The 25730-nt window shown below is 36.1% G+C and overlaps 1 protein-coding gene across 2 annotated transcripts in view; it reads left to right on the top strand.

Annotated features, from left to right (window-relative positions):
• Positions 1-25730, top strand: part of LOC117290389 (homeobox protein cut-like 2) — a 40412-nt gene that overhangs the window by 6180 nt on the left and 8502 nt on the right. The window contains exons 2-10 of one of the 2 annotated variants that reach the window (XM_033771765.1): positions 13479-13589; positions 13913-14039; positions 19208-19345; positions 19795-19918; positions 20626-20702; positions 21440-21506; positions 24007-24160; positions 24596-24655; positions 25355-25483. In XM_033771765.1, coding sequence (XP_033627656.1) covers positions 13479-13589; positions 13913-14039; positions 19208-19345; positions 19795-19918; positions 20626-20702; positions 21440-21506; positions 24007-24160; positions 24596-24655; positions 25355-25483 — 987 coding nt within the window. Of the gene's footprint in view, positions 1-13478; positions 13590-13912; positions 14040-19207; positions 19346-19794; positions 19919-20625; positions 20703-21439; positions 21507-24006; positions 24161-24589; positions 24656-25354; positions 25484-25730 lie in introns of both variants that reach the window. The other variant, XM_033771764.1, reaches the window with a different exon arrangement.

Genomic DNA, 25730 nt, shown 5'->3' with positions numbered 1-25730 from the left:
TAAACAACTTACATTAATAGCTTCACACTCATTATTTGAAAACATTTTCAACAGTCATAAAAAAGTGGCTTGCAGGAAATTGAGATGGTCGTTTTCCATATAAACCTCATGAATCCAGAAGCCTCATTGTTCCCCCATCTCACTCATTCTTTCTTATTCTGTAAAAGCTGCAAGGCTCAAATCTTCTCAATTTCCTGTGTATCCCTTTGGCGTAGAGCAAGCCGCGGCTGCAACTCATCTTAACTTCATTTGCACGGTTGCCTGGTCCTGTCTTGTCGATAACATTAATTTCCTTTCACCGTTGTGGCTGGCCCATACGCCTGTCTGAATAAATAGGAAGCCTGTATCATATGATATTGATCTCAGACCATGGCTTTCTTGATATTGATTTGGGCTCATCTTAATATCCATAGGTTTAATGCATTCTATGCTGAGAGGATCATCTTGAATTTGGTGGTTTTAATTAAAAGGAGTCGATATTACTAGAAAGTTCTTTGTATCTAGTTCAGAGATTGGTTAAGTGCAATTTAGAGTTTGGTGAGTGTGTACTTACTTAACCTCGTTGGAGCAATGTTAAGTGAAGTAAGATGCTTGGTTGCTTTGCCTTGATGTATTCTGATGAATGTATTGAGTATATTTTGTATGGTCTGATATGATAAATAAGACAAATTATTGTGTTTATATTTGGTTTTCACTTTAAAACCTGATACTGTCCTTTACCTATTTTGAAGGGGCAGCCAATCTTGGTGAAGACCTTTCTATAAAGTAAGTTTTATTGGACCATCTTATAGTGAGTGAAGTACAGGGATGTACTCAACTGCCTCATGATGAGTTCAGTTACGTACTGTCGTCGTCGTCCAAATAAACATGACTCTTACTCAGTGAGGGTATTTGTGTACTACATGATACGCTGTTTGTACAAACTGAACGCACAACAATACAACATCCCTGCTTTGTGCTCATTCATCAGCCTAGAGTAAGAGTAACATAAAGGAAAAGTTCATATTTCAATTGGAGCACAAACAACCCATACAGTTTCATGTAAGGAAAATTTCCTTGAAAATATTGAAAAATTGTTTTACTTGCATACACATTTAGGAACATCCCCTTATTCATGACTTTTCATTCCTTTATACATTACATTGTCTCCTGTTATTGATCATTCATACTTACTTAGTAAAACAAAACCCGTTTCATAGTCCCATCTTGAACTAATAATATCTGGAAACTTCATTTAGCTTTTGACACCCCATTGAAATTATTTATTACAATATTGGTGAGTAGTGTATCCCTGATGTGAGTAGTATCCCTGATGGAGTGATGAAGCTAGGCATTGAAGTACGGTAACCTCGCAGGGGAGTTAGGCCATGAATGATTGAGTGAAACCACGAATGTATTTGTCCACAGAAGCAGATCTAAACACACACACACTGTTGGAAGAAAATTAGAAAATAATTTTATACCATCTTCCCTTCTCTCTCCCTCTCCATGCTCTCACCTTCTTCCATATTTTCTCTCGTGGTTGTGATGTTCATTCTCCTGGGAGCTAATTAATGCCGGCCCGGCAAGAGTGAATGATTCCACTTCTCAACTGTACTGTCATTAAAAATCGCTATTGCTTGTTATTATCTACGCCATGAATGATCCAGAACGAAACGGGCGGGTTTGACTTCAGGGAGATATTATGAAAGAATGCTTGCTTTGTGGACTCCATTATTGATGATGCATTGCTGAGGTGGATTGCTGTTTGATAACTATGAATTGTTATAATTACTTTGTGTCTCCTGGGCATTTTGTTATTAATTTTTCGGAGGGCAGTGATAGGTTTTGGAAAATGAAAGCTGAGAAATATCTGAAAGCAGAAAGGTGTTTTGAATAGTAATTAGGAGTGATCATGAAGGTATTGAAATAACTATGTGTACATACAGTGTACTGTAGGTGGCTATGAATTTGTATTTGAAGATGATATAATATATTCCAGTTTGTTCACAGATACCTCGTATTTTGTAACAGCCATTACAGCCTACTTGAGGTACAGTTCTAAAAATGCTTCTCCAATTTGTAACTAGGCCGTCAGATACTTGGTACTTATTTTTTGTAAAGTGTAATAACTGATTTTAATTGATTTGAAATTAGTCCAAATAAATATTTTCAAAATATTAACTTGTGTTTCTGAAGGATGTACTCTTCTGGTTTAAACCTTAGCCACACAATATTAAAGTCACCTGGAAATAGAATTGTTATTTTTTCAAACATAAGAGTATATGTTTAGTAACAATAAACATTTGTTGACTCCGCCTACCCCTTTTGTGACGTCAATCGAGGCAGACTCTGCCTTGATGCGTAGAGTAAACACACGTGCAAAGGACATGCAAGTCCTAGTCGTGAGTTTGCAGGTTTCAAAAAAAAAAATTCTTGCATTTTTCCGGCAATGCCGACCAAGTGTATTGCTGCAGGATGCAGCAAAACAACTAAAGATGGAGTTAGTCTGCATGTCTGGTCAGACTCACAAGAGCAATAGTGCCTAGTGGTCCGGTCCGACGTCTTTTTCAGCGCTTTGCAGCATTTTCTCTTCAAATATTGCGCCTCGATTGACGTCAAGAACAGCGCCCTCTCAGGCCTACTCTTAAATTTGTAAATAAGATAAGAACTAATTTTGTAGAACCTTTGTTAACTGTTTAGTCACATCACACTCATCAAATTAGTGACAAAAGCTTAATTTGACAAAATGCCACTTCCAGGTGACTTTAATGTATTGCGTATGGTTGCATTATTACACTAGGAGCATTTCAAAAAATACCAGAAATGTATTTGTTTGTTATTCTGGGTTCTACAACAAATCTACTGTAAGTATTAACTGCTGGCCATTTGGGAATCTTATATCAAACTTTCTTTAGCAGTATCAACACACGATGCTTACCAAAGCTCAACCTGTACTGTATTCTTAAAGATTGTGATTTCTTGTTTACATGGAATGGAAACTAAAGAAAAACTTAAGGTTACAAACAAATACTATACATGTACAAATGAACCGTTTGCGTTGGAAAACATTCTCTTATTAACAAGGTCTTTCTATCAATTATCGGCTGAGTTTAAAATGTACATCATGCTATTCAATGTTTATAATGGTCAGGATGCATGGTGTGTACAGGAAAGTGTCAACTACAATGTAGTGTCCTTCCTGATGGATACAAGTACGTAGTACATAGATTCATGAGCTTGTGAAGGTGGAAACAGAATTAAAATCCAATTTAGAGAAACGGTATATGGCAATTACTTATACACTAAGCGTGTTGCATCAATTATCCAAACATTGATGCATAGATTATTATCAACTGATTATTTCATGGCTACTCAATGACTTTAAATAATCAACATGCAAAGTATAAGTATGCTGGTAGCTAGTGGCTACATGTAATAATGTGCACATGTTATGTTAAATTGTTTTGTAAACTTCTCTTGCAACCCTGCAGTTAGCACCAAGTTAATAGCTGAAATTCAATAAAGTTTGTCATAAAAAGCCTGTGTGGTCATACAATTATGAAAAAAACTGTTTTATTTTTACATCAGAAAATAAAATTTATAATCAGCGGTAAATATGATGACGACATCTTAAAATTTAAGTTAAACAATTGGGGATAAATTTAGGAACATAGGCTTAAAATAGAAAAATGCTGATTAGTGTTTATAAGTTGGATTTTTTAACTGATTTCTTGTATTGAAACTTTATAAGTTTTGAGGTACATAACAGCTGTGATGCAGTTTTCATTGAAAAAACAGTGCCATCAAGTTTGGATCTGCTTTTTTTATTTGCCGACTCTAGACTAGAGAGCAAGAAGCAAACTTTGTTTTCCTAGTTTTGTTGGATAGATTTTCAGTTCTTTTATTTGTGAGTGTGTTTAGGATGGGAGGTAGGAAGTTACTTGTTATTCATCTAAAGAAGTCAAGCTTCATTAAATCACAATATACCATCTGCAGGAGAACACTGCAGCGGAGTGTGAGTGCATCCTCCGTGTGTTGATGAGAAATGAAGAAAGAAGAGTAAAAAGTCCATGGAACCCGCATTGAACGAGGGGCGCAGTGCATTTGTCATATTGATTAGAGAAGGAGCCATCACATCAATTACGTCCATCCATTAACCTTTCAATATTGCCCCGGTCTCATACGGTATTGATTCGTACGGCTGAAGGGGTGGTACATCGGTCCATTCAATCATTGAATGGCGCACGCACTAACCAACTCCCCCGGGCTACACACGGGCCTCAAAATCATAATAATCACTAAATTTCCTCCTTTTTTTTCATGCCGTGGATGCATTTTCTGTTTGTGACCCAATTTCAATCATCTATTCTTCCATCACGAACTACTGAGCCATTATGTTAATAATGTCTGCATTAAGTAGTGAAATGGTCATAAATATCCATTTCTCTTTTTCTTTAATTGTCAAGGTTAGTATTCCAGTAATAATAAATATGCCCTGTTGTAAATTTTTCAACTGGGAAAGCATTTTATTTGTGTGTGGTAAAGGTTTACCAAGGTTTCTCAAGCAAGAAATCCAACTACTTTAATTACACGGAAATGAAAACGTGATTTTTTACCTCTTTGAAATTGGTTCACTTATAAACCAACGAATGGAGAAATCATTTTTAATAAATGGCTGTAAATCCTGTAAAACTAAGAAAACAAGGATCAAAACCTACATTTTGTGTCAAAATACACAACAACATTGTTCCTTTTAGGGAATTAAAACCAAACCTAACAACTCTGAGTGTTTTCTGTGTTGTTTTCTTGATGACCTCACAAATTATTATTGTGTTTTGATGAAGCACTGATGAAATCAATTCCATGAAAGCAATTTAATACAATAGGCCTACCTTTTCCTTTAAGCAAGCAATGGTGCAGCCCACTGTACATGTAAAATTGTTAATTTGTTATCCCTCGTTTTTTGATCACACATCAGTTGGAGCGCTGGTGCATTTCATTGTTGCCTTTATTGCTTTCTGCTAATGAGTAAGGGCCTGGTGATGCGTTAACTTCCGTCATTGGTGTAATCAATTTCAAGCAACTGCAATATTGCCTGACACACAGAGTGAAAGCAGGCCTTTACTCAGAGTCATTGTCGTGTAGAGGCAAGCCAACAATGCAATATACATGTATTGATTAGTATTGGGTATGGGGAAATAGGGCTTCCATTCTCACAATAGACAAGTAAGTTGAGTTTGATGCTGGTCCGATGTGTGGGTGGCTGGTAAAAAAAAAACATGGTACAGTTTGTTAAGAGACTGTTGTCTTTAAGGATGGGCAAGCAATAAAAACAATATCATGCACACAGAAGAAGGCCAGTTGATGCTGACCTCGCAGTCATATTCATTGGCTTGTCAGATAGGGCCTATTTTGTGTTAATTTCAATTGGAACAGTTTCAAAGGGCATCAAGGCAATAACCAGGAGAATGGAGACAATGCCTACCAGTCTTCATGAAGTACCGATCGGGCCCAGTACATAATTATGTATAATTTGTTGAGTAATTTAGTAAATTAAGTACATATAGAAAAAAAAGTATCAAGCCCCCACCTCCCCCAATATATTCCTGGAAAATTCATCCTTGATTCATCAGGATCTTCATTAGATGAAGCTCCAGGTACATTATGTTTAATTTCTATGATGCAACAATAATGATAATGAACACTGTATTGTTTTGGTGTCAATAAATGAAACATTTGTTTCTTTTACAGTTTAGCTCATTCAATGCTCTTTCCAACAGTACATAGATGACTCAGTTGAAGTTGAACACTCAGTCTTTCTCCTTTCCCACTCCCCCCTTAACCATAAACCAATAAGTTAGAAGCGGTCGGCTCCTCAAAACAACACAGATCAATATCTCATCAGTTCTTCTTTCCCTCTGTTTCCCGATGCATCCCGCGAGAGTCCAAGTGTCAAAGCAGGTGCATATTTGGCTCGGAAATTTTATAGGTGACGTGTTCCGATAATTGAGAAAGCCAAGTCTATGTGTGCGTGCGCGTAGCGGTGTTTCAGCTGCCGTGAGGGCCCCCCGGCTCCCCTGGACTCAGTCCGCTGCATTGGAAGAGGCTTTCAATTTCTGCCGAGGTTATTGAATCTATTGATTAACAAGATCGATGGAAGCTGACGGGCTTGAAACCAAGGGACGTTTGCTTTTGCCCGACAAGCCTCGATCGTCCAGAGCTCTGTGGTGGTGGGAGTATTGATTGAAACTCTGTCCCTAGCTGAATTGGGAAATTGAACCAGGAGCTGGATAGCAGGATTGAACTTGGGCTGAGTGGTAGCTGGGCAGTCCACTTATCAATTAATACTATTGATAATCTTTATATTGGATGTAGTACTAGTAGTCACAATGCTTAACACTAACTCATTTATTAGCAGGATTGTAGTATCTATCATCAAACTACAATTTAACTAATGGCTTGATTATTCTAAGCTTCCCTCAATTAAAATGAACATAATTATACTGTACTTCAAGTTCAATATACAATACATGTAGATGTAGCTGCACAGCTAACAGAGGGTCAATTCTGTCAAAGCATGTCTCTTTATGCTAGAACAATGTGCATCATGTGTACCTCATTACATTGTACAAATTGTATCCATTCAACCAAGGAAACTATGAAAGTTGATCTTGACGTGTTTTGAAATGAGAATCTATTTGTAGATTCTATAGAGAATGTTAAACTGTTGGCGCATACTATTTACACCAAGTAATTCCACATCAATAATTCAATTTATAATTTGTTTCTGGATTGGAAAAGTCATCTGTACCCTGAACCTTTGAAGTGAAACATAACTTGCATCAAAGGACATGATGAAGGGAGGTGTACTCTGATTAGTAATCTAAGGTGAGAAGACTGCACTGTCTTCTAAGTTCTAGACTCTCTGAACCTACTCACAGTGTACCTGTCTTTTATTGTACCTGAGTAAGCACCTAATGAACAAAAGTATAGCACATTCACACAGTGTATGAATAGGATGAAATAGCATGAATGAGATTAACTCAAGCGTTAGATTGAGCAGTAAACCTGAACTCAGCTACACTCTTCTACAAAATGAAAGATATTATAGATCTGTTCAAAGTACAATTAGTACACAATCTTCTGCACTTTCTAATACTGCATGTGATTTGTAGATGACTCTTCACATCGGTTCTTACTGATGCTGTCTGTGTTAATTGAAACTGCAACAATGATTGTGAATTTTAAAATGGTCTAGTTGAACACATTACATTTTGTGCATACATGCAGTAATATTGATGTCCCCAGGTATTTTGTTATGATTGGAAAGCAATTTTTAGAGTGACATCTTAATTTTTAAAATAATTTGTGGTATAATGTCCTTTTTGGGGAGGACATAAACTTGTATTGTTAGTCGTCAACCGAGGATGAGTTGAGCATTGAAATGGATGCATTCTTTCTAAGAAGTAGTCTGGTGCAGTCCCAGATGGAAGTTTGTGTCATTGGTAGCAGTGAGCCCCTTGGTAGTAGCAGTCATAAATAGTTTACTTGAGCAGTGATCTGCCAAACCCTGATGAGATATTTCTAGCATAACAAGACACATACCGTAGCTAATAAGTTGATGTCATGACAAGCGTGTTTTGATGGGATATCTGTGAGAGTCCTCACCAATAACCATCCATCATACATACACCAGGGTGTAGCAAAGTAAAAAGCTAATGGCATTGTACTTACCACTAAGGATGTGATTGCACTCTTGGTAGAGAATGTATGGTAGTTTCATTTGATAAATTTGACAACAAAAATAAGGTTACCGATGCAAGTTTAAACTTGTGCTTAAAAACAAGTACAGTAGCGGTCGCTTGATCTCGATTAAATCTTAAGTTCTTTACAGTCATTGTATTTTTTTACTTTCAAAATAACCAATAGTGAGAAGCTGATTATTGAGTAGAACAACATGCAAAGATGCAACAGAAAGTAGCGTCTATTCTGATGTACATGTACTATAGAAAGAGAAGAAGGGCACCACTGTCATGCTGGTTTGAACAAATAGTTAGATAGTATCTTAATGATATATTTCACTGCTTAGACATGATTAATGTGACAATAAGAATTTCTATTAACTCAAAGGATAGGAAGACTGAACATTAATCATTGTTAATCATTGTGTGTCATGAAAACCATGTTTTGTACAGAAGCCTTAAAGTGTTCCTGTACTCTTTCAGTAATTTCAATTCCTTAACAAGGGCTGATCTTTTGTACTCTCTTAATGTTACATTGGACCATTTTATCCATCAATTAGGAGTGTCAAGAGTTAAGTGCATTTAACCACTAACAGGTTCATTGTGCCAATTATAAAGTGAATTCAATATGTGAACCTGATTGCCCATTACATCCATAGGGGGTGTGCCATTTTAGTAAGTCTTTCGATGTCACTTAAATTTCACTTCATTCTTGGGTAAAAAGGGCAGGGAAATTTCCATTTGAGCATGTCTTGTTGTGTGTGGTGTTGGGACACATTAACCCAGAGGGGCCAATGCTAACCTGATCCTTTCATAAATCCATATTGGGTAGATCTCCCAACCATGGCATTAAGAGCTCAATAGAGTCAATCAATCACAGCTACCCACTAGGCATGGTGGGGATAAGGTTCCATAAAGTGACACCATTAGTAACTTAAAAGAAGAAAGTAGGTCCCTTACAAAACCTCTGCCTGTGCATTAAGCTTGCATTATGGAAGCTTTTATCAAATGTTGGATATCTTTTGAAGCAACTGTTCTCCTCTCTCTGTGCATTTAACATTAATCATCATGATGTTAACTCAAACCTATTTATGTTTCATTATAGTTGTTACTTTTCTTTAATGATGTAAACATAAAACTCAATCGGCCTTCTGTGCCTGTGAAGCATGTATTTCTTAAATAAACTAAGACAAAAATTAGAATAAATATAAATGTGGAGAGTTTTAAACGATCTTTGTTTGATGAAGTTTGGAACAATATTCCTTCTTCTCTTCAAAATTCCTCCTCCATTGACGTTTCTAAGTGTTTATTATACAAGAAACTGTTTTTTTATTCATTCTTTCCTTTTTACTCTTTTGTTGTTAGAGTTGATTTTTTACTTATTTTTTTGTGTTCTAGTGTAAAGATGTTTTGCAAGATATTCTTTTTTTTTACATTTAAATTAAATTGCTCCTTACATACACAATAACTAATTCCTTTACAATTTGGCTAGCTGAACATTTTCTTTTTTCATAATTTCATGATGGTGCTATTGACCCATTTTACCTGACGTCATCATCAGAAAAATCTTGAATGCGCCATACTGGTGGGCAATTTCACTGTGCGTTTTCATATATAACTCTAAGCATAGAGTATGCTGTGCGTTATGCAGTGAAGTGCACATTTTAGGCGACACGGCATTAATACACGTAAACCTAACTTGCCCACCAACATGGTGAGCGTGGCAACAGTTGCTGCGTGTGACGCGCGTGCAAGGGGTCAATACTGAGAGCACATGTAATGCCCACATCATGTTCGGTAATTAAATTAGTCAATTATGTAGTCTTTGACAAGTCCAATGGATGTGTGAAGTGAATGAGACCAAATTTGCTTAAACATTCATGTGAAATCAGTTTGGATTTCAGTATTCTTGAATTTACTGTACGGTAATTTTCTTACACCGGGTATTAGGAAGAGCATAAAGAGCATTCTGTTCAAACTGCACTATTTTCTTTCTGTATGATTGGACACCCGAGCAGAAGTTCTTTTCATGACCTTGCAACCAGACCAATGTGAGACCTACCTCCATGGTGAGACCTACCTCCATGGTGAGACAGAGAAAGTGAAGCTGAGAATGAGGTGTTTTGTCTCTCAGGCTAGACAGGGTGTGAGAGTACTGCACATGACATAGGGCATTGTAGGGCAGGGCAATTAACCACTGAAGGTTCAGTAATGAAAGTGATGAATTGTATGTGGTCTCCAACTAGAGTTGTGCCAGCTTTGGGTAGTTCATTTTACTGTCGTTCTACTCCAAAGGGACTTTGGAAAGTGCTTAATTGCCTGAAACCAAACCTGCCAGTGAATTTTAGCTATTCTTTAATAAGTACATACATTGTACTACTACGTAGTATCAGTTACTGCTTCAGAATTATGGACTATGGGTACATTGTAATTACAAATAAATACAGACAATGTTCAAGAGAATTGTGCTGTAGATTTGAGATGGAAAATTTGTAAGTAAAAACCGTGTGTTTATTGCTATTGTTAAATAAGTTGCTGACACAGTTACTGCCAAGTTTTTTGCTTCATATCTGTAGAATAAAGTAAATATTTTAAATCCCATTAATGAATTTTTGTTTCATGAACAAGGTCAACGATCAGGCTCTGGTATTATACACATTTCCCCTCTCATATTAACTTGAATACATGTAAGTTGTATACTTGAATTAACTCCCATGGAAAGCACTTTCCCCCTTAAAGTACATATGCTAGAAGTAAAAACGAATCTTAAACCATGCTGGCCTGTCGTACATTAATGTATCTGGCCATCTTAAGATGGGTTCAGTATTACCATAGTGATTTGTATTGTGACATTAGGCCTTCCTAAGCAATTTAGATTAATTCACAGTTAAGATCAATCTTAACTCATTGTGAATGGAGCCCTGCAGTCCCCATGGTAATATCATAACTCCTTCTGGTCCTTGCTCTATGATCAAACTAATTGCTCAAATACTGGGAAATATCGTTTTAGATTCTACACACCTTTCAATATGTTACAAATGGAATCATCCATTGCATGAATTATCAAACATGATGTACTTCCTTCCTCTTCAATCACCTAAAAGTGGTATCTTCATGTTACCAGGCCTGACACTTCACAGAGGCAATGAAAGTGATTGCCCCCATGCCCTCAGGTCATTGCCTTGGTGCCCTTGAAATACTCCAGTAAAAAATTATAATTTCCTCATAGGATGACCTACCAATGAGAACATGCCTTGGTGCCCTTGCCTTATCAAAAACGAAGCATACAGGCCTGTGTTACAATATTACAATACTTGCCTGGCTTTCATTTATTGAATCTATGTTTTGTAGATTCATATGATGGTCAGAGAAATGGATTGTTGATACAGCTGCTATAGACATAGTTCTATTAATATCAGTAGAGCCACTGTGAGAGCTTTATTGATTCATAGATATTAAGATTTAGTACAGGGCTGTAAGGATTGTGTTGTCTTATCAATAAGAAGCACATACATGTAGAGAGTAATGTGGAATACCTGCACACTGAAGGAAAGTAGTCTGTGGAAATTAAGCAGGAACTCTAGTAGTGTATCAGCATGTAGACCATGTGAACTTTGTTTACAATAAGCGTGACCTTGTTCATTCTTTGAGTAAGTTGACATATTGTGTCATGACAGTAAAAGTTGGACAAGTTTTGAGATGTGCCCCTTTCATCATATAAAAAGTTTACAAGAATTAGACAGTACACTCTTCATAAAATATAAGATTTTATGTTTTCTTCCATTGAGCTGTGTACAAATCGTGCCTGCAGGAAGTCCAGGCTCTGTGGCTCTTTTGTAGACATGTGATGTCACAGGTCACATCGTCCGTAGCTGTATACACTTTTGATACCTGAGTTAAATGTTCTTGACTCTCATAGAAAACCCAATCATGACCAAGTTTGATCCTGACTGGGAATTTGTTTTAATGGAACTATAAATGGATTTAAGAGTATTTGAATGATCACTCAACCAACAATAAATGCAATGTAAATTTGCAATAGTGCAAACAACAACTTATTCAATTGTACTGTTTCAAAAAATGTAAATGTAAAAAAAATTAAACTGGTTTCTTAAAATGAATTTGAAAGCTCACTTTGATTGTTTTCTTCTCATTGGTTTTGATGTCTTGACAAGTCTTGAAGTGAATGAATTAATACCCACTGATGGCCACATGCATCCTACAGTCACTGTACAGTGTACAGGTGATGATGTAGTTTGTGTTCAGCCATTCTGGACTCTTCTTGTCCCTTGCCAGTCCAGTAGTCGGCGTTTATTTTATCATGGAAAACATCAATACCTTTGATCAAATTTGGTCCAAATTACTTCTTATCTCCAGAGGGTCTGTATTGGTTGTGAGCCTGACCTTGCCCTACCATTGCAGCAAATGGGGCTGGTATAATCCGATCAAGCTATGATTGCTGCTAGTGCTAAAGTAATTAGCAGTGCCTTAATGTGAGAGTTATTGGAAATTTCCAGTTGTTAACCTGGCTTTGTAGCAGCATGGAGGTAGAACTATAGCAGGTAGTGTACCAATATCAAAGCATGCATGGAACTGAGAGAAACTCAAGATGGATAGGGAATGAAGAACTAGAGTTCATTAATTTACACTCTGTGAATAATGCATTTTAGTTCAGTACAGTCTGAATCATTGGTACCGTTCCTACATGTACTTGTTATAGTCCTTGTGGTCTCAAGGGTTGTTCAATGCCTTCAACATTGTCCATGGTTGAATAGAGAACTTCTTGACTTGTTAATGTACCTTCCACTAACTATTTGTACAGTTCCATACATGTACATTGTAATATGATGATCAAAGAAAACAAGTTCAAAAAAAAACTTCGTACATTTTTGATGGTCTTTTTTTTTTCCAGAGACAGTTGCTGAAATGACTTTAATAACGGATTATTCATAAATGATTTCTTTTACAAGTGTGTACACATCTATCTCTCTATTAATGTGCATTTTCTGCGATATGTTTTAATACACGTATGTTTATGCAGGTTTCATCTACATGTAGTTGATAGTATGGTGTTATGTAAAATGGAAAATACGTGTATATTTACAGGTTCATACAAGATTGATGCATATTACGTCCATTATTGGCATTCTCCAATCATACATATGTTAAATGTTGATACAGTAGGGTAGTTCACTTATTCCCTCTGATTGTGTGCTTTGCTGTGTCATGTACATTTATGCATGGAAATGTGAGGATCATTCGTTATAGCGAATGTTGTATTTGTATTCAAATACATTACAAAATGATGTAACTTCAAATCTGTACCCTGTGGTACATGTATCATTTACATTATGATATCTGTCACTTTGGGAGTCAAGTTACACAAAAGTAACATTTTATGATGATGTCTATGAATGGTATAACACTAGAATGTTATATTGTCCAGTATGAGTGCCATGTGTTTCATTAGATGTCTCATTGATACAGTGTTTTGATGATGTGTATCAATTATAAATTTGGCTGATATCTTTGAAAAGGTAACACAAATCCCTCCATACTGTTTGTTTTGTGTGTTTATTGCCTACAGATCTGGGAGAAGCTGCTTATTGTCATGATACATGGAAATAAAAAAAGCTTAATATTACGTTATCTTTTTAAGCTCAATGTGTTAAGTTTCTAGTTCCTTTTTGTCTGGTTCTGGCATGTTTTTAAGTATGAGTTTGAAGATAATGAATGTTATGTTTCTGTCAACAGAGGGAGCTAGATACAACTGCTACGGAACTTGCTAGTCGTCAAGATGAGAGTGATTCATCAAGGAAGAAGCTGGTGGAACAGAGCAGGGAATTCAAGAAAAATACACCAGAGGTAAATAAAACACAAATTCAGTCATTATTTAATGAAAGCAACTTGGATATCTGCTGTTGGTCTGTTCCATTGTATCTCTGTATATCCCATCAGAGTTGAGTTGGTCTCTATGGCTTAACTTGCCTGGACTCAAGAAAATATTTACATAAAAATTCCTTGGATGAACGCTTTATTCCTTGGGTAAACAGTTTTGAAAAAATTTGAGTTTCACAGTGAAGTTATGGGGATGGATGACAACTGAAATATATCCATTTCCGTTGTGCATTTTACCTTCATATACATGTATCAATAAAATACTGACATTATTTTGGGTTTAATCACAGGATATTCGCAAGTCTGTATCACCCCTCCTGAAACTCTTCCAGTCTGAGATTGATGCTCTCTCTAAACGCAGCAAAGCAGCAGAAGCATCTTTCTTATCTGTGTATAAGAAACTCATTGATCTACCAGGTAATAAGAATAGTCACAATTTAAGAAGATAGTTTGTGTCAGGGAAGCCTCTTTCTTATCTGTGTATAAGAAACTCATTGATCTACCAGGTAATAAGAATAGTCACAATTTAAGAAGATAGTATGTGTCAGGGATGCCTCTTTCTTATCTGTGTATAAGAAACTCATTGACCTACCAGGTAATAAGAATAGTCACAATTTAAGAAGATAGTTTGTGTCATGGAAGCCTCTTTCTTATCTGTGTATAAGAAACTCATTGATCTACCAGGTATTAAGTATAGTCACAGTTTAAGAAGATAGTTTGTGTCAGGGATGCCTCTTTCTTATCTGTGTATAAGAAACTCATTGATCTACCAGGTAATAAGAAAAGTCACAGTCTAAGAAGATAGTTTGTGTCAGGGAAGCCTCTTTCTTATCGGTGTATAAGAAACTCATTGATCTACCAGGTAATAAGAATAGTCACAGTCTAAGAAGATAGTTTGTGTCAGGGATGCCTCTTTCTTATCTGTGTATAAGAAACTCATTGATCTACCAGGTAATAAGAATAGTCACAGTCTAAGAAGATAGTTTGTGTCAGGGAAGCTCTTATTTATCGGTGTATAAGAAACTCATCGATCTACCAGGTAATAATTCAAAATGATATCATCATAATAAGTGAATGGTGGAAACAAAGAAGATGGTTTCAAAACACAAAACAACTTTCCCTTAGACATTTATGAAATTTGGAAAGTTACAATCTCTTTAGTTCTTTTAGCCCCTTTCAACTGCTTTCGATGGGAAAACTCTGCAGGTAGTGAAATTGTACAAGTGTTTGAATGGTTCTTGCCTTTTTTTAAATTTAAGACTTGTCCAAACTCTTGAAGAAAAAGAGGAAAAATTTGCAGATCCATGTTCATCCTCCAAAACCTACATTTTTATTGAAACTACTCCTTTTGGATCAGCCTTCAAAACCTACATTTTTATTGAAACTTCTCATTTTGGATCAGCCTACTGGCCAAGATGTTTTACATCAAACCATTTGGAACGTGTTATTCAGCGAACAAAATTGATATTGTGGTTTTGCAATGGGGATATCAACTCAGTAACGCTACTGGCTAATGGGTGGATCCATATAGATTGAATGTGATCCTGCCTAGTAATTGGATTTCACACACAACTGCTTACATTGTGTTCTTCTCTGGTGCATATAAAAAATAATCATTTGGGGGTTGGGCTTGGTTTGGGCCTGGGAAACATTGTATAGGGTTGCAGGATAGGCCCTTGGCGCACAGAAATCAATTTAGGGTGTTAGCTTCTTGGTATAAATTGAAATTCTGTGAAAAGATTTGATGTGCAAAATCGTTTCAGGTAAAACTGTGGTATGTTTTAACAGTGTGAGCTTAGTGAAAGGAAGAACCCCTCAAACTGCATCAATTACAATAATTGTAATTCTCCTGAAGATGAGCAGAGTGAATTGTTTGAAACGTTAAGACCACACTTGCTCTTTTCAGAGCCAATATCCCTCCAAAAAGAGATTTACAGTATGTAGTTACTTTTTTACACATTAAGGTTGCTTGCATGATTGTGTGTGAGTTGTATCAATTTGTTTTCCTAATGAATGAATCAGAAGGCAATAGCAGTAATGTAGAGGATCGTGTAATTTGCTAGATTTAGTTTTTAATTACTTGCATCTAATAAAGATGATTTGACCAATGCTTGACAATGGTATCACACAGGAATAGCACCATATATAACAAACATCTTTTATACATGTAGACAATGAGTGTGTATACAACAACAAAGGTTTCATTACTTATTACAGGCCTTGCACTTTGCTCTTGAAGAGGGAAAGCATTTTCCCTCTGGTAAGGGGCATTCTATGAGGAAAACTTAAAGCATTTTCCCTCTGGTAAGGGGCATTCTATGAGGAAAACTTAAAGCATTTTCCCTCTGGTAAGGGGCATTCTATGAGGAAAACTTAAAGCATTTTCCCTCTGGTAAGGGGCATTCTATGAGGAAAACTTAAAGCATTTTCCCTCTGGTAAGGGGCATTCTATGAGGAAAACTTAAAGCATTTTCCCTCTGGTAAGGGGCATTCTATGAGGAAAACTTAAAGCATTTTCCCTCTGGTAAGGGGCATTCTATGAGGAAAACTTAAAGCATTTTCCCTCTGGTAAGGGGCATTCTATGAGGAAAACTTCAATTTGTGTTGGAGCTTTGCAAAGGGCACCACAGCAACAGAACATGTTTATTTTGAAAGATGATTTAATCCTGGCTGTGCTAGAAGCAACCTTCCATCTTTTATTGCAGTATTGATTAAACCGTACCTAGGGGATAATCAATAATCTGCTCATACAGTATTGGTTCCAGCCTGCTCTGTATTGATCATTACTTCCCAATAGTCAATACCGATGATTAACATATTGAATGAACAAAATCTATCAATCAATATTGCAAGTTGGATTGATTGTATAAGTGAGAATGAAATGGTATTGTCTGTGTACAGGGAAAATAAAACAGAAATCAATCTTTCAATCCATGGATAAGGGAAGATAGAAACTTGCAGTTTGCAAAGTTTAGTATTGTCTCTTATTGAAAAAGAATCAATATTGGAAGTTGTCAGTGCTTTTTGCTGACTGATGGATTAGGGCATCCACAATGGATGAGAATTCAATGTTTTCAATTCAAATATTGATTTAAAGTTGAATAGGTTGAGTAGTTTTGTAACAGTCAAACAATTGCAGAATATTGATTAGAAATTACAATTTGTTTCATTAAGTAGCAACACCTTGTGGAAAAGGGTGAAATAAAGTATGTCATTGAGGGTACACATCTACTACATCTATACATCTACGTGCAATGCACAACACATTAATCTGAAACGGATGCATCTGTTTTGTGCAAATAAGGTTAAATTAATTTGAACAGTTTTTTTTTAAGTAAATATAATTGGCTTCCAGTCGTACTCTAGGTTTATGATTCATAAATAATTTCATGTGAAACATGTACTGTACTAACATTTTAAACAATTAACAAACAATAAGCTTAAGTTTCGCCAGGATTTTGCATAATTTCACCATGTTGAGATTTCTTTTGTGAAATAATTAGCTCCAAATATTAGCACCTTAGGACAACAAGATGGATTTCAGAACATGATGCCATCAATGTACACGAAGCTTCTATTCGTATACAACCTAATATTCTGATCAAGTTTCTTCTTACTGGATTTGCTGCGGTTTCACATCATGGTTGTTTTGAAACCACACTTGATACAGTGTGCTTGTGTATCTCTTGTAACGGTCAAGTCTGCATACAGTAGCAGTGGTAACTTTAGACAACAACTGCATTCCTTTAACCTGTCCAGATTACATCATACGTGTACAACAGTTATAGATGTTTCCTTAAAGTGGACAACAGATGAGATAATGTTAAAACCTAACAATCAGTGCATTACCAGTGCTAGCTAGTGTCATTCTGTGAGTCAGAGTCAGATTGGATATTAGAGAATTTGTCTCTTGCAGATCCTCACCAGAATTTGGACTAAAATCAAACTTAACTATAAAACGTTAACCACATTTGTTATGTATAGCCTTATGAAGGAATGTTGGTATTTTGTTAAAACACAATCCTGTGTTTATTTAGGTGTTTGAAGTCTTGCTGTATATATTTAATGCATAGTGTAAAGTACATACACACACTATGAATAGTTGTCAATTAGTGGTAGAACCATTATGCATTTTGTGTGTTTTCTTATACTGTTCATGCTGTAGAACCATTATGCATTTTGTGTGTTTTCTTATACTGTTCATGCTGTAGAACCATTATGCATTTTGTGTGTTTTCTTATACTGTTCATGCTGTAGAACCATTATGCATTTTGTGTGTTTTCTTATACTGTTCATGCTGTAGAACCATTATGCATTTTGTGTGTTTTCTTATACTGTTCATGCTGTAGAACCATTATGCATTTTGTGTGTTTTCTTATACTGTTCATGCTGTAGAACCATTATGCATTTTGTGTGTTTTCTTATACTGTTCATGCTGTAGAACCATTATGCATTTTGTGTGTTTTCTTATACTGTTCATGCTGTAGAACCATTATGCATTTTGTGTGTTTTCTTATACTGTTCATGCTGTAGAACCATTATGCATTTTGTGTGTTTTCTTATACTGTTCATGCTGTAGAACCATTATGCATTTTGTGTGTTTTCTTATACTGTTCATGCTGTAGAACCATTATGCATTTTGTGTGTTTTCTTATACTGTTCATGCTGTAGAACCATTATGCATTTTGTGTGTTTTCTTATACTGTTCATGCTGTAGAACCATTATGCATTTTGTGTGTTTTCTTATACTGTTCATGCTGTAGAACCATTATGCATTTTGTGTGTTTTCTTATACTGTTCATGCTGTAGAACCATTATGCATTTTGTGTGTTTTCTTATACTGTTCATGCTGTAGAACCATTATGCATTTTGTGTGTTTTCTTATACTGTTCATGCTGTAGAACCATTATGCATTTTGTGTGTTTTCTTATACTGTTCATGCTGTTGGTCAGAATTAATCAATTAACGGATTGCAAACAGCTGCCTGTACAATTAGGCATTATTCTATTGACCAGCTGTTTCTCTCTAACTATTGCAATATATTGGAATATCATTTGTTGAGTTGTATTGATTTGTCTGCAACGCTGTGAGTCAATAAATCAGTCTTGGCTTTTGAAATTGAAATTACCAAATGATTTAAAGGTATATTAAGGTTGTAATAGTAAGATTTTATTCAAGGAGAAAATTATGAAATTGATATTGATTCCATACACTGGTACTTTTATTACCGGACAGTCTTTTTGTTGCTCCTATTCAATTGTGAATGAGCTTCATTATGTTCAGTTGATTTTTCAGAATTGAACAGAAGAATAGTCTTTTGGGGCTGGAATACATAATTTTCTACATTTAATTTACTTAATCGTTACATTTAAGATCTTTTTAAAAATATGGCTATAAATCTGATGTCATTTATTGTCACATTGTGGTATGAAGTTTAGAGATGTAATATGCTTATAAATGCAACAAGTTTGTACAAGTTTCTCCTACCTTTATGTGAGGTAAACGTCCTTTAAGCTGGGCTAGTTTGATTAATGATTAAACCAAGCAGTGTAATAATTCTCTTATTCTTATTGTTTCTTTGACAGATCCTGTACCAGTCTTGGAGCATAGTCTTAGCATGCAGAAACGAGCTCAGAAGGCACTAGACCTAGAGGTTGAGAATCAAAAGCTAAGAGAGACTCTGGATGAATATAATCAAGAATTTGCTGAGGTTAAGAATCAAGGTAATGAACAGCAGTTATTGCCTGGAGAACATAAAGGGGATGGAAAGATGGGGTGGGGGTTGCTTTAAGTGGAAAAGTGGGGATGGATGAAAATCCATGTAGAGAGTTATGCTGCTGTCTTACGATACATTTACTTTCTGTTTACATCAATATTTAAATGCATAAAAAAAGGTTTCATTCTCGACATGTGGATTTTAAAGAAAATGCTCACAGGGATTTTAGATTCTGGAAAATGCAGAATTTGCAAGTGTTGCTGCTCCTACTTCAATAAGCTGTTTTGACTTATTCAGAGAATAAACGCCAACATTAGATGACTAAGTCGTGACTAAGGTAAAGAGAGTGTAATAAGAATCACAATAGTATATTCCTCTACTGTCTTACAACCCCATCTTAAGCCCCAAGTCATTCTTGTCTTGCTCACCTGTATTCACTTTTGAACCTATTCTCAGAGGTGACAATCAAGAACCTTAGGGAGAAGCTTCGTGATTATGAGGAGCGATTGGAGACGACTGCCCAAAGCAGAGCCAAAGAGAAAGAGAAAGAATTACAACGAGAATTTATAGAAAAGGAGAGGTGAGTTATTACGGCAAGAATTGTACATGGAATCTAATAGACTTGGCTTTTCAGAAACATTCGGCGAGGGTTAAAATGTTTGGCCTCTGTTTACATTCTTTGAAAAGAAGGAATTAAGAAGTCTCAGCATTCTATTTCAAACTCTTTTTTGGTCATGTGAGGGAGCTCTCTGTACATGTACCAGTTGTTGCCTCAGTTCCAACTAGGCGACATTAAAGGCAATTTTAGACAGGTTTTATCTGCCAGAGAAAATAAGCATAGAGTTCTGTCTACGAACAGGGATAAAACATTTCAGAAATTTTTGTATCTGATTGTTAAAAAAAACAGCTGCTATTTTCTTCTGATATAAGTATATCCTGCTCTTTGAGCCACTACTCTAGCACCGATGATACTTTTCCCAAAGGCTCCATTAAATCGTTTTAGTATACCTGCTAAAATGAAGATTGTATTTTCAGTCTTTTTTGTTATGTCTGACTCAAATCCCTGTCAAAAGTATGTATAGGGTTTAGTGCTTCTTGAATAAGTTTTCAGTTAAATAGGAAGCTAGTCCCATCCACGTTTTATTTCTTACAGAGATTGGTTCATAATTGTTCATTAAAAAAAATTATATATCTAAAGTTAAAGTTGATGTTAATTTGGTTTGAAATGAAGACTTTGATAAATGTGTAAATTGTAAGCTTTGATTTATTGTTTTGTATTTTGTGTAGACAACTTCAGGAGACACAGTTGAATGTTGCAACTAAGTTAGGAGAAGCTGAACTGAAAATACAGACACTGCAAACTGGTAAGTGTTGTGTGCTAGAATAATCCTCCTCACTGTTACTAGAACCTTGTATAACCAGACTGTATCAATGCTTCCCAGGATTAATGAGCTAAGGAAATAAAACAAGTACAATTGCTGATTGAATCCAGTGGGTGTGTATGGAAACGGATAACATGTAAAACATACTGTATATTACTTTTTCAGTATCTGCCCTTTTATCTGCTTATGATCCACTTGTTAATTTTCTATTTAGGCCTACTCCTTCTCTATTGTACTGTTTAACCCCATATTGGTGTGTTTTTATGTCAGCAAAAAAAGGCCAAAGGAATTTCCCTTGCAGAGACAATAAAGTTGTATTGTATTGTATTGTATTGTATTGTATTGTATTGTATTGTATTGTAATGATATATAAATAGAAATATAGACAACAATCTACAGCTTAGCTTGGCTACATGTTTTAAATGTTTTCCTGATCTGGTTAGGGACAGTACTGTGATAAGTTTGTCTTTTTGTGTAATTATGGGTCTTTTACCCTTTTATCTTTGGGGTTTTGTTTTGTATAGATGTGCATTTGAATGTTTTCTTCCTTTTATTGTATTAACTATCTTTTGTTCATTAGAGACCTTGAGTCAGTCTTTTTTTACTGCAACTGTATTTTTTAATCAACATTGATGAAATAAATAAACCATTAAAATGAATGTGGAAATAAAGACAACATTTTACCACATTTCCTTCCATGATTGTTTTCCTTACTCTAGCCCTGGATGCCAGCCAGTCTGAACTGTTTGACCTCCGAGCAAAGTTTGATGAACAGTCAGCTGCAAAGTAAGTAGAATGTTTGGGTTGAAGGTTGAGTGAAGAGCTTAAGGGCTAGTTGCTTAGTTGGTACAGTGCTGGCTTGTTGATCCCAAGGTCGCAGGTTCAAATCCAGTTCAAGTAAAGTTTTCTTCATTCACCCAAAATTGAAATAAAATTACTGGAGTCAGTTTCCCTTGTTGTTTGAAACTAAACTTATGAACATTACATTTACCACTTCATGTCAGATGACATGTATGCATTAAATTGTCTCACTGCGAATGGGTTATTATCACTTCATGTCAGATGACGTGTATGCATTGAATTGTCTCACTGCGAATGGGTTATTATCACTTCATGTCAGATGAGGTGTATGCATTGAATTGTCTCACTGCGAATGGGTTATTATCACTTCATGTCAGATGACGTGTATGCATTGAATTGTCTCACTGCGAATGGGTTATTATCACTTCATGTCAGATGACGTGTATGCATTGAATTGTCTCACTGCGAATGGGTTATTATCACTTCATGTCAGATGACGTGTATGCATTGAATTGTCTCACTGCGAATGGGTTATTATCACTTCATGTCAGATGACGTGTATGCATTGAATTGTCTCACTGCGAATGGGTTATTATCACTTCATGTCAGATGACGTGTATGCATTGAATTGTCTCACTGCGAATGGGTTATTATCACTTCATGTCAGATGAGGTGTATGCATTGAATTGTCTCACTGCGAATGGGTTATTATCACTTCATGTCAGATGAGGTGTATGCATTGAATTGTCTCACTGCGAATGGGTTATTATCACTTCATGTCAGATGACGTGTATGCATTGAATTGTCTCACTGCGAATGGGTTATTATCACTTCATGTCAGATGATGTGTATGCATTGAATTGTCTCACTGCGAATGGGTTATTATCACTTCATGTCAGATGAGGTGTATGCATTGAATTGTCTCACTGCGAATGGGTTATTATCACTTCATGTCAGATGAGGTGTATGCATTGAATTGTCTCACTGCGAATGGGTTATTATCACTTCATGTCAGATGAGGTGTATGCATTGAATTGTCTCACTGTGAATGGGTTATTATCACTTCATGTCAGATGACATGTATGCATTGAATTGTCTCACTGCGAATGGGTTATTATCACTTCATGTCAGATGACGTGTATGCATTGAATTGTCTCACTGCGAATGGGTTATTATCACTTCATGTCAGATGACGTGTATGCATTGAATTGTCTCACTGCGAATGGGTTATTATCACTTCATGTCAGATGACGTGTATGCATTGAATTGTCTCACTGCGAATGGGTTATTATCACTTCATGTCAGATGACGTGTATGCATTGAATTGTCTCACTGCGAATGGGTTATTATCACTTCATGTCAGATGACGTGTATGCATTGAATTGTCTCACTGCGAATGGGTTATTATCACTTCATGTCAGATGACGTGTATGCATTGAATTGTCTCACTGCGAATGGGTTATTATCACTTCATGTCAGATGACGTGTATGCATTGAATTGTCTCACTGCGAATGGGTTATTATCACTTCATGTCAGATGACGTGTATGCATTGAATTGTCTCACTGCGAATGGGTTATTATCACTTCATGTCAGATGACGTGTATGCATTAAATTGTCTCACTGCGAATGGGTTATTATCACTTCATGTCAGATGAGGTGTATGCATTGAATTGTCTCACTGCGAATGGGTTATTATCACTTCATGTCAGATGATGTGTATGCATTGAATTGTCTCACTGCGAATGGGTTATTATCACTTCATGTCAGATGACGTGTATGCATTGAATTGTCTCACTGCGAATGGGTTATTATCACTTCATGTCAGATGAGGTGTATGCATTGAATTGTCTCACTGCGAATGGGTTATTATCACTTCATGTCAGATGATGTGTATGCATTGAATTGTCTCACTGCGAATGGGTTATTATCACTTCATGTCAGATGACATGTATGCATTGAATTGTCTCACTGCGAATGGGTTATTATCACTTCATGTCAGATGACATGTATGCATTGAATTGTCTCACTGCGAATGGGTTATTATCACTAGAACAACTTTGGAACAATAACACCCTAATTGTTTGCTTACTGAACTACATGTTCATTTATTTTGTTGTTGTTATCTTTAGGTCCGATGAAGTGGACATGTTAATGACTGACTTAGAGAGAACAACTTTGGAACAATAACACCCTAATTGTTTGCTTACTGAACTACATGTTCATTTATTTTGTTGTTGTTATCTTTAGGTCCGATGAAGTGGACATGGTAATGACTGACTTAGAGAGAACAACTTCGGAACAATAACAACCTAATTGTTTGCTTACTGAACTACATCTTCATTTATTTTGTTGTTGTTATCTTTAGGTCCGATGAAGTGGACATGTTAATGACTGACTTAGAGAGAACAACTTCGGAACAATAACAACCTAATTGTTTGCTTACTGAACTACATGTTCATTTATTTTGTTGTTGTTATCTTTAGGTCCGATGAAGTGGACATGTTAATGACTGACTTGGAGAGAACCAATCAACGGAATGCAGTGAGTGAGAAGGAATTGGAGACAGTTAGAACTCAGTTAGCGTCAGCAACACAGGCTTTACAGCAAGCAGAGCAGATGCAGAAAGCACCTAGTGTGGTAGGTCCTTAGTACTCATTACCCCCCGCCACCCAGACTTAAGTCAGTTCTGATAATAAGAGAGTAACACGATCAACCAGTTATTAGATTCGGGTGAGGTTTGCGGTAACACCATGTGAAAATCTCTTTTCGTGAATGTTGGTTCTGAAGATGATCAGAGACGTTTTGAAGCAGTCAGAGCATACTGATCGAGTTATCAACCATTGGTTCTTTTTATAACCAACACTACTCAAACCTCATCTAATTATACTTCCACCATGCAGAGTTTCAAATCCTACCAGTTATTAAACATTTTCTTCTGAAAGCTGGGGTATCAACATTTATAAGTAGCAAATCTTTTGATAGAACCATGAGATTAGTCCCCAATAAGTTATTTGTAAATTACACAAGGTAATTGATTAATTAAGCAAAGTCTTGTTTTTGTTGTAGGAGCAGGCGATTGATATTCTAACAAGATCTAGTCTAGAAGTTGAGTTATCTGCAAAGGAAAAAGAGGTAAGCTGATTTGATAGTAGGCTGATTTGAGGTAAGCCTGGTGGTTGAGGAACTCATTGCCACCGGTTCTCAAGTCTTACAAGAACCCTGATGTCATGAAGATTACTTCCAGACCTGCGACAACTCAGTAATTGCTCCAGTACAACAGCCAAACTTGTGCTGCCTATTAAAGATTCAATATCAAAGTATCAAATACATAAGCTACATCCGTTTTTGGTGCACCAAAATACATGCCCTTCATGACAAGGTAGATATTAATACTGTGTGTAGACATGATGTCAAAGGAATAACAATGTCATCACAGAGGTGTACACAAAATGAACCTGCATATAATAGGACTAGTTAGAGCTTGTATTGGTTTTGGTTTTTTACCAGTGAAAAAGGAGATCAGATAACTTTTCAGGATAGATTCCAGTTGGATACATTTCCAAACTAAAGTATCTTTTCACAAAATATTGATTGATTGGTAATTTAAAAGAAAAGTTTGCGAGGATAAAATGTGATAACATTTCTTTTGAGCTGTTAGTGATGGTGTAATTGATGAAGAAGGTTGTAATAGTTCCTGTAAGAACCCTATTTGGCAAAATTGAGATAACCTACAAACCCAAATCAATTTATCCAAACCCTGATATTGTTCAATTATCAGTGTCGTAATAAGGTTATTACCAAGAATGCACACATGTCATGTCTCTCCAATAGATCTCTCAACTTGTGGAGGATGTTCAGAGACTTCAAGCGGCTAATGCTAAGCTTAGAGACAGCTCAGCAAACCAAATACAGAAACTAGAAGAACAATTGGGTCTCAAGACGGCTGCCTTACAGAAACTGGTGAGTTGATTTATAAATCTAACCTAGCCACGGAAGTTATCATGTTTCCATTGTCTTTGTCTTATTCTTTGAATTCAAGAACCACTTTCTTTACTGAAAGGAACAAGCAACACTACTTTCCATTCCAGACTCTCGTTTGATGAATTTTGTTTGAAAGAAAGAAAAGAAATTGTGCAAGTCTGGCATATAATGTTTTAAACTGAAGTGTTGGCTAAGGACATTTTGTTCAAATACTCCTCTACATTTG

This window comes from Asterias rubens, chromosome 5 (assembly GCF_902459465.1).
Source record: "Asterias rubens chromosome 5, eAstRub1.3, whole genome shotgun sequence".
Classification (NCBI taxonomy): domain Eukaryota; kingdom Metazoa; phylum Echinodermata; class Asteroidea; order Forcipulatida; family Asteriidae; genus Asterias; species Asterias rubens.
This window is presented reverse-complemented; position numbering and strand designations above follow the sequence as displayed.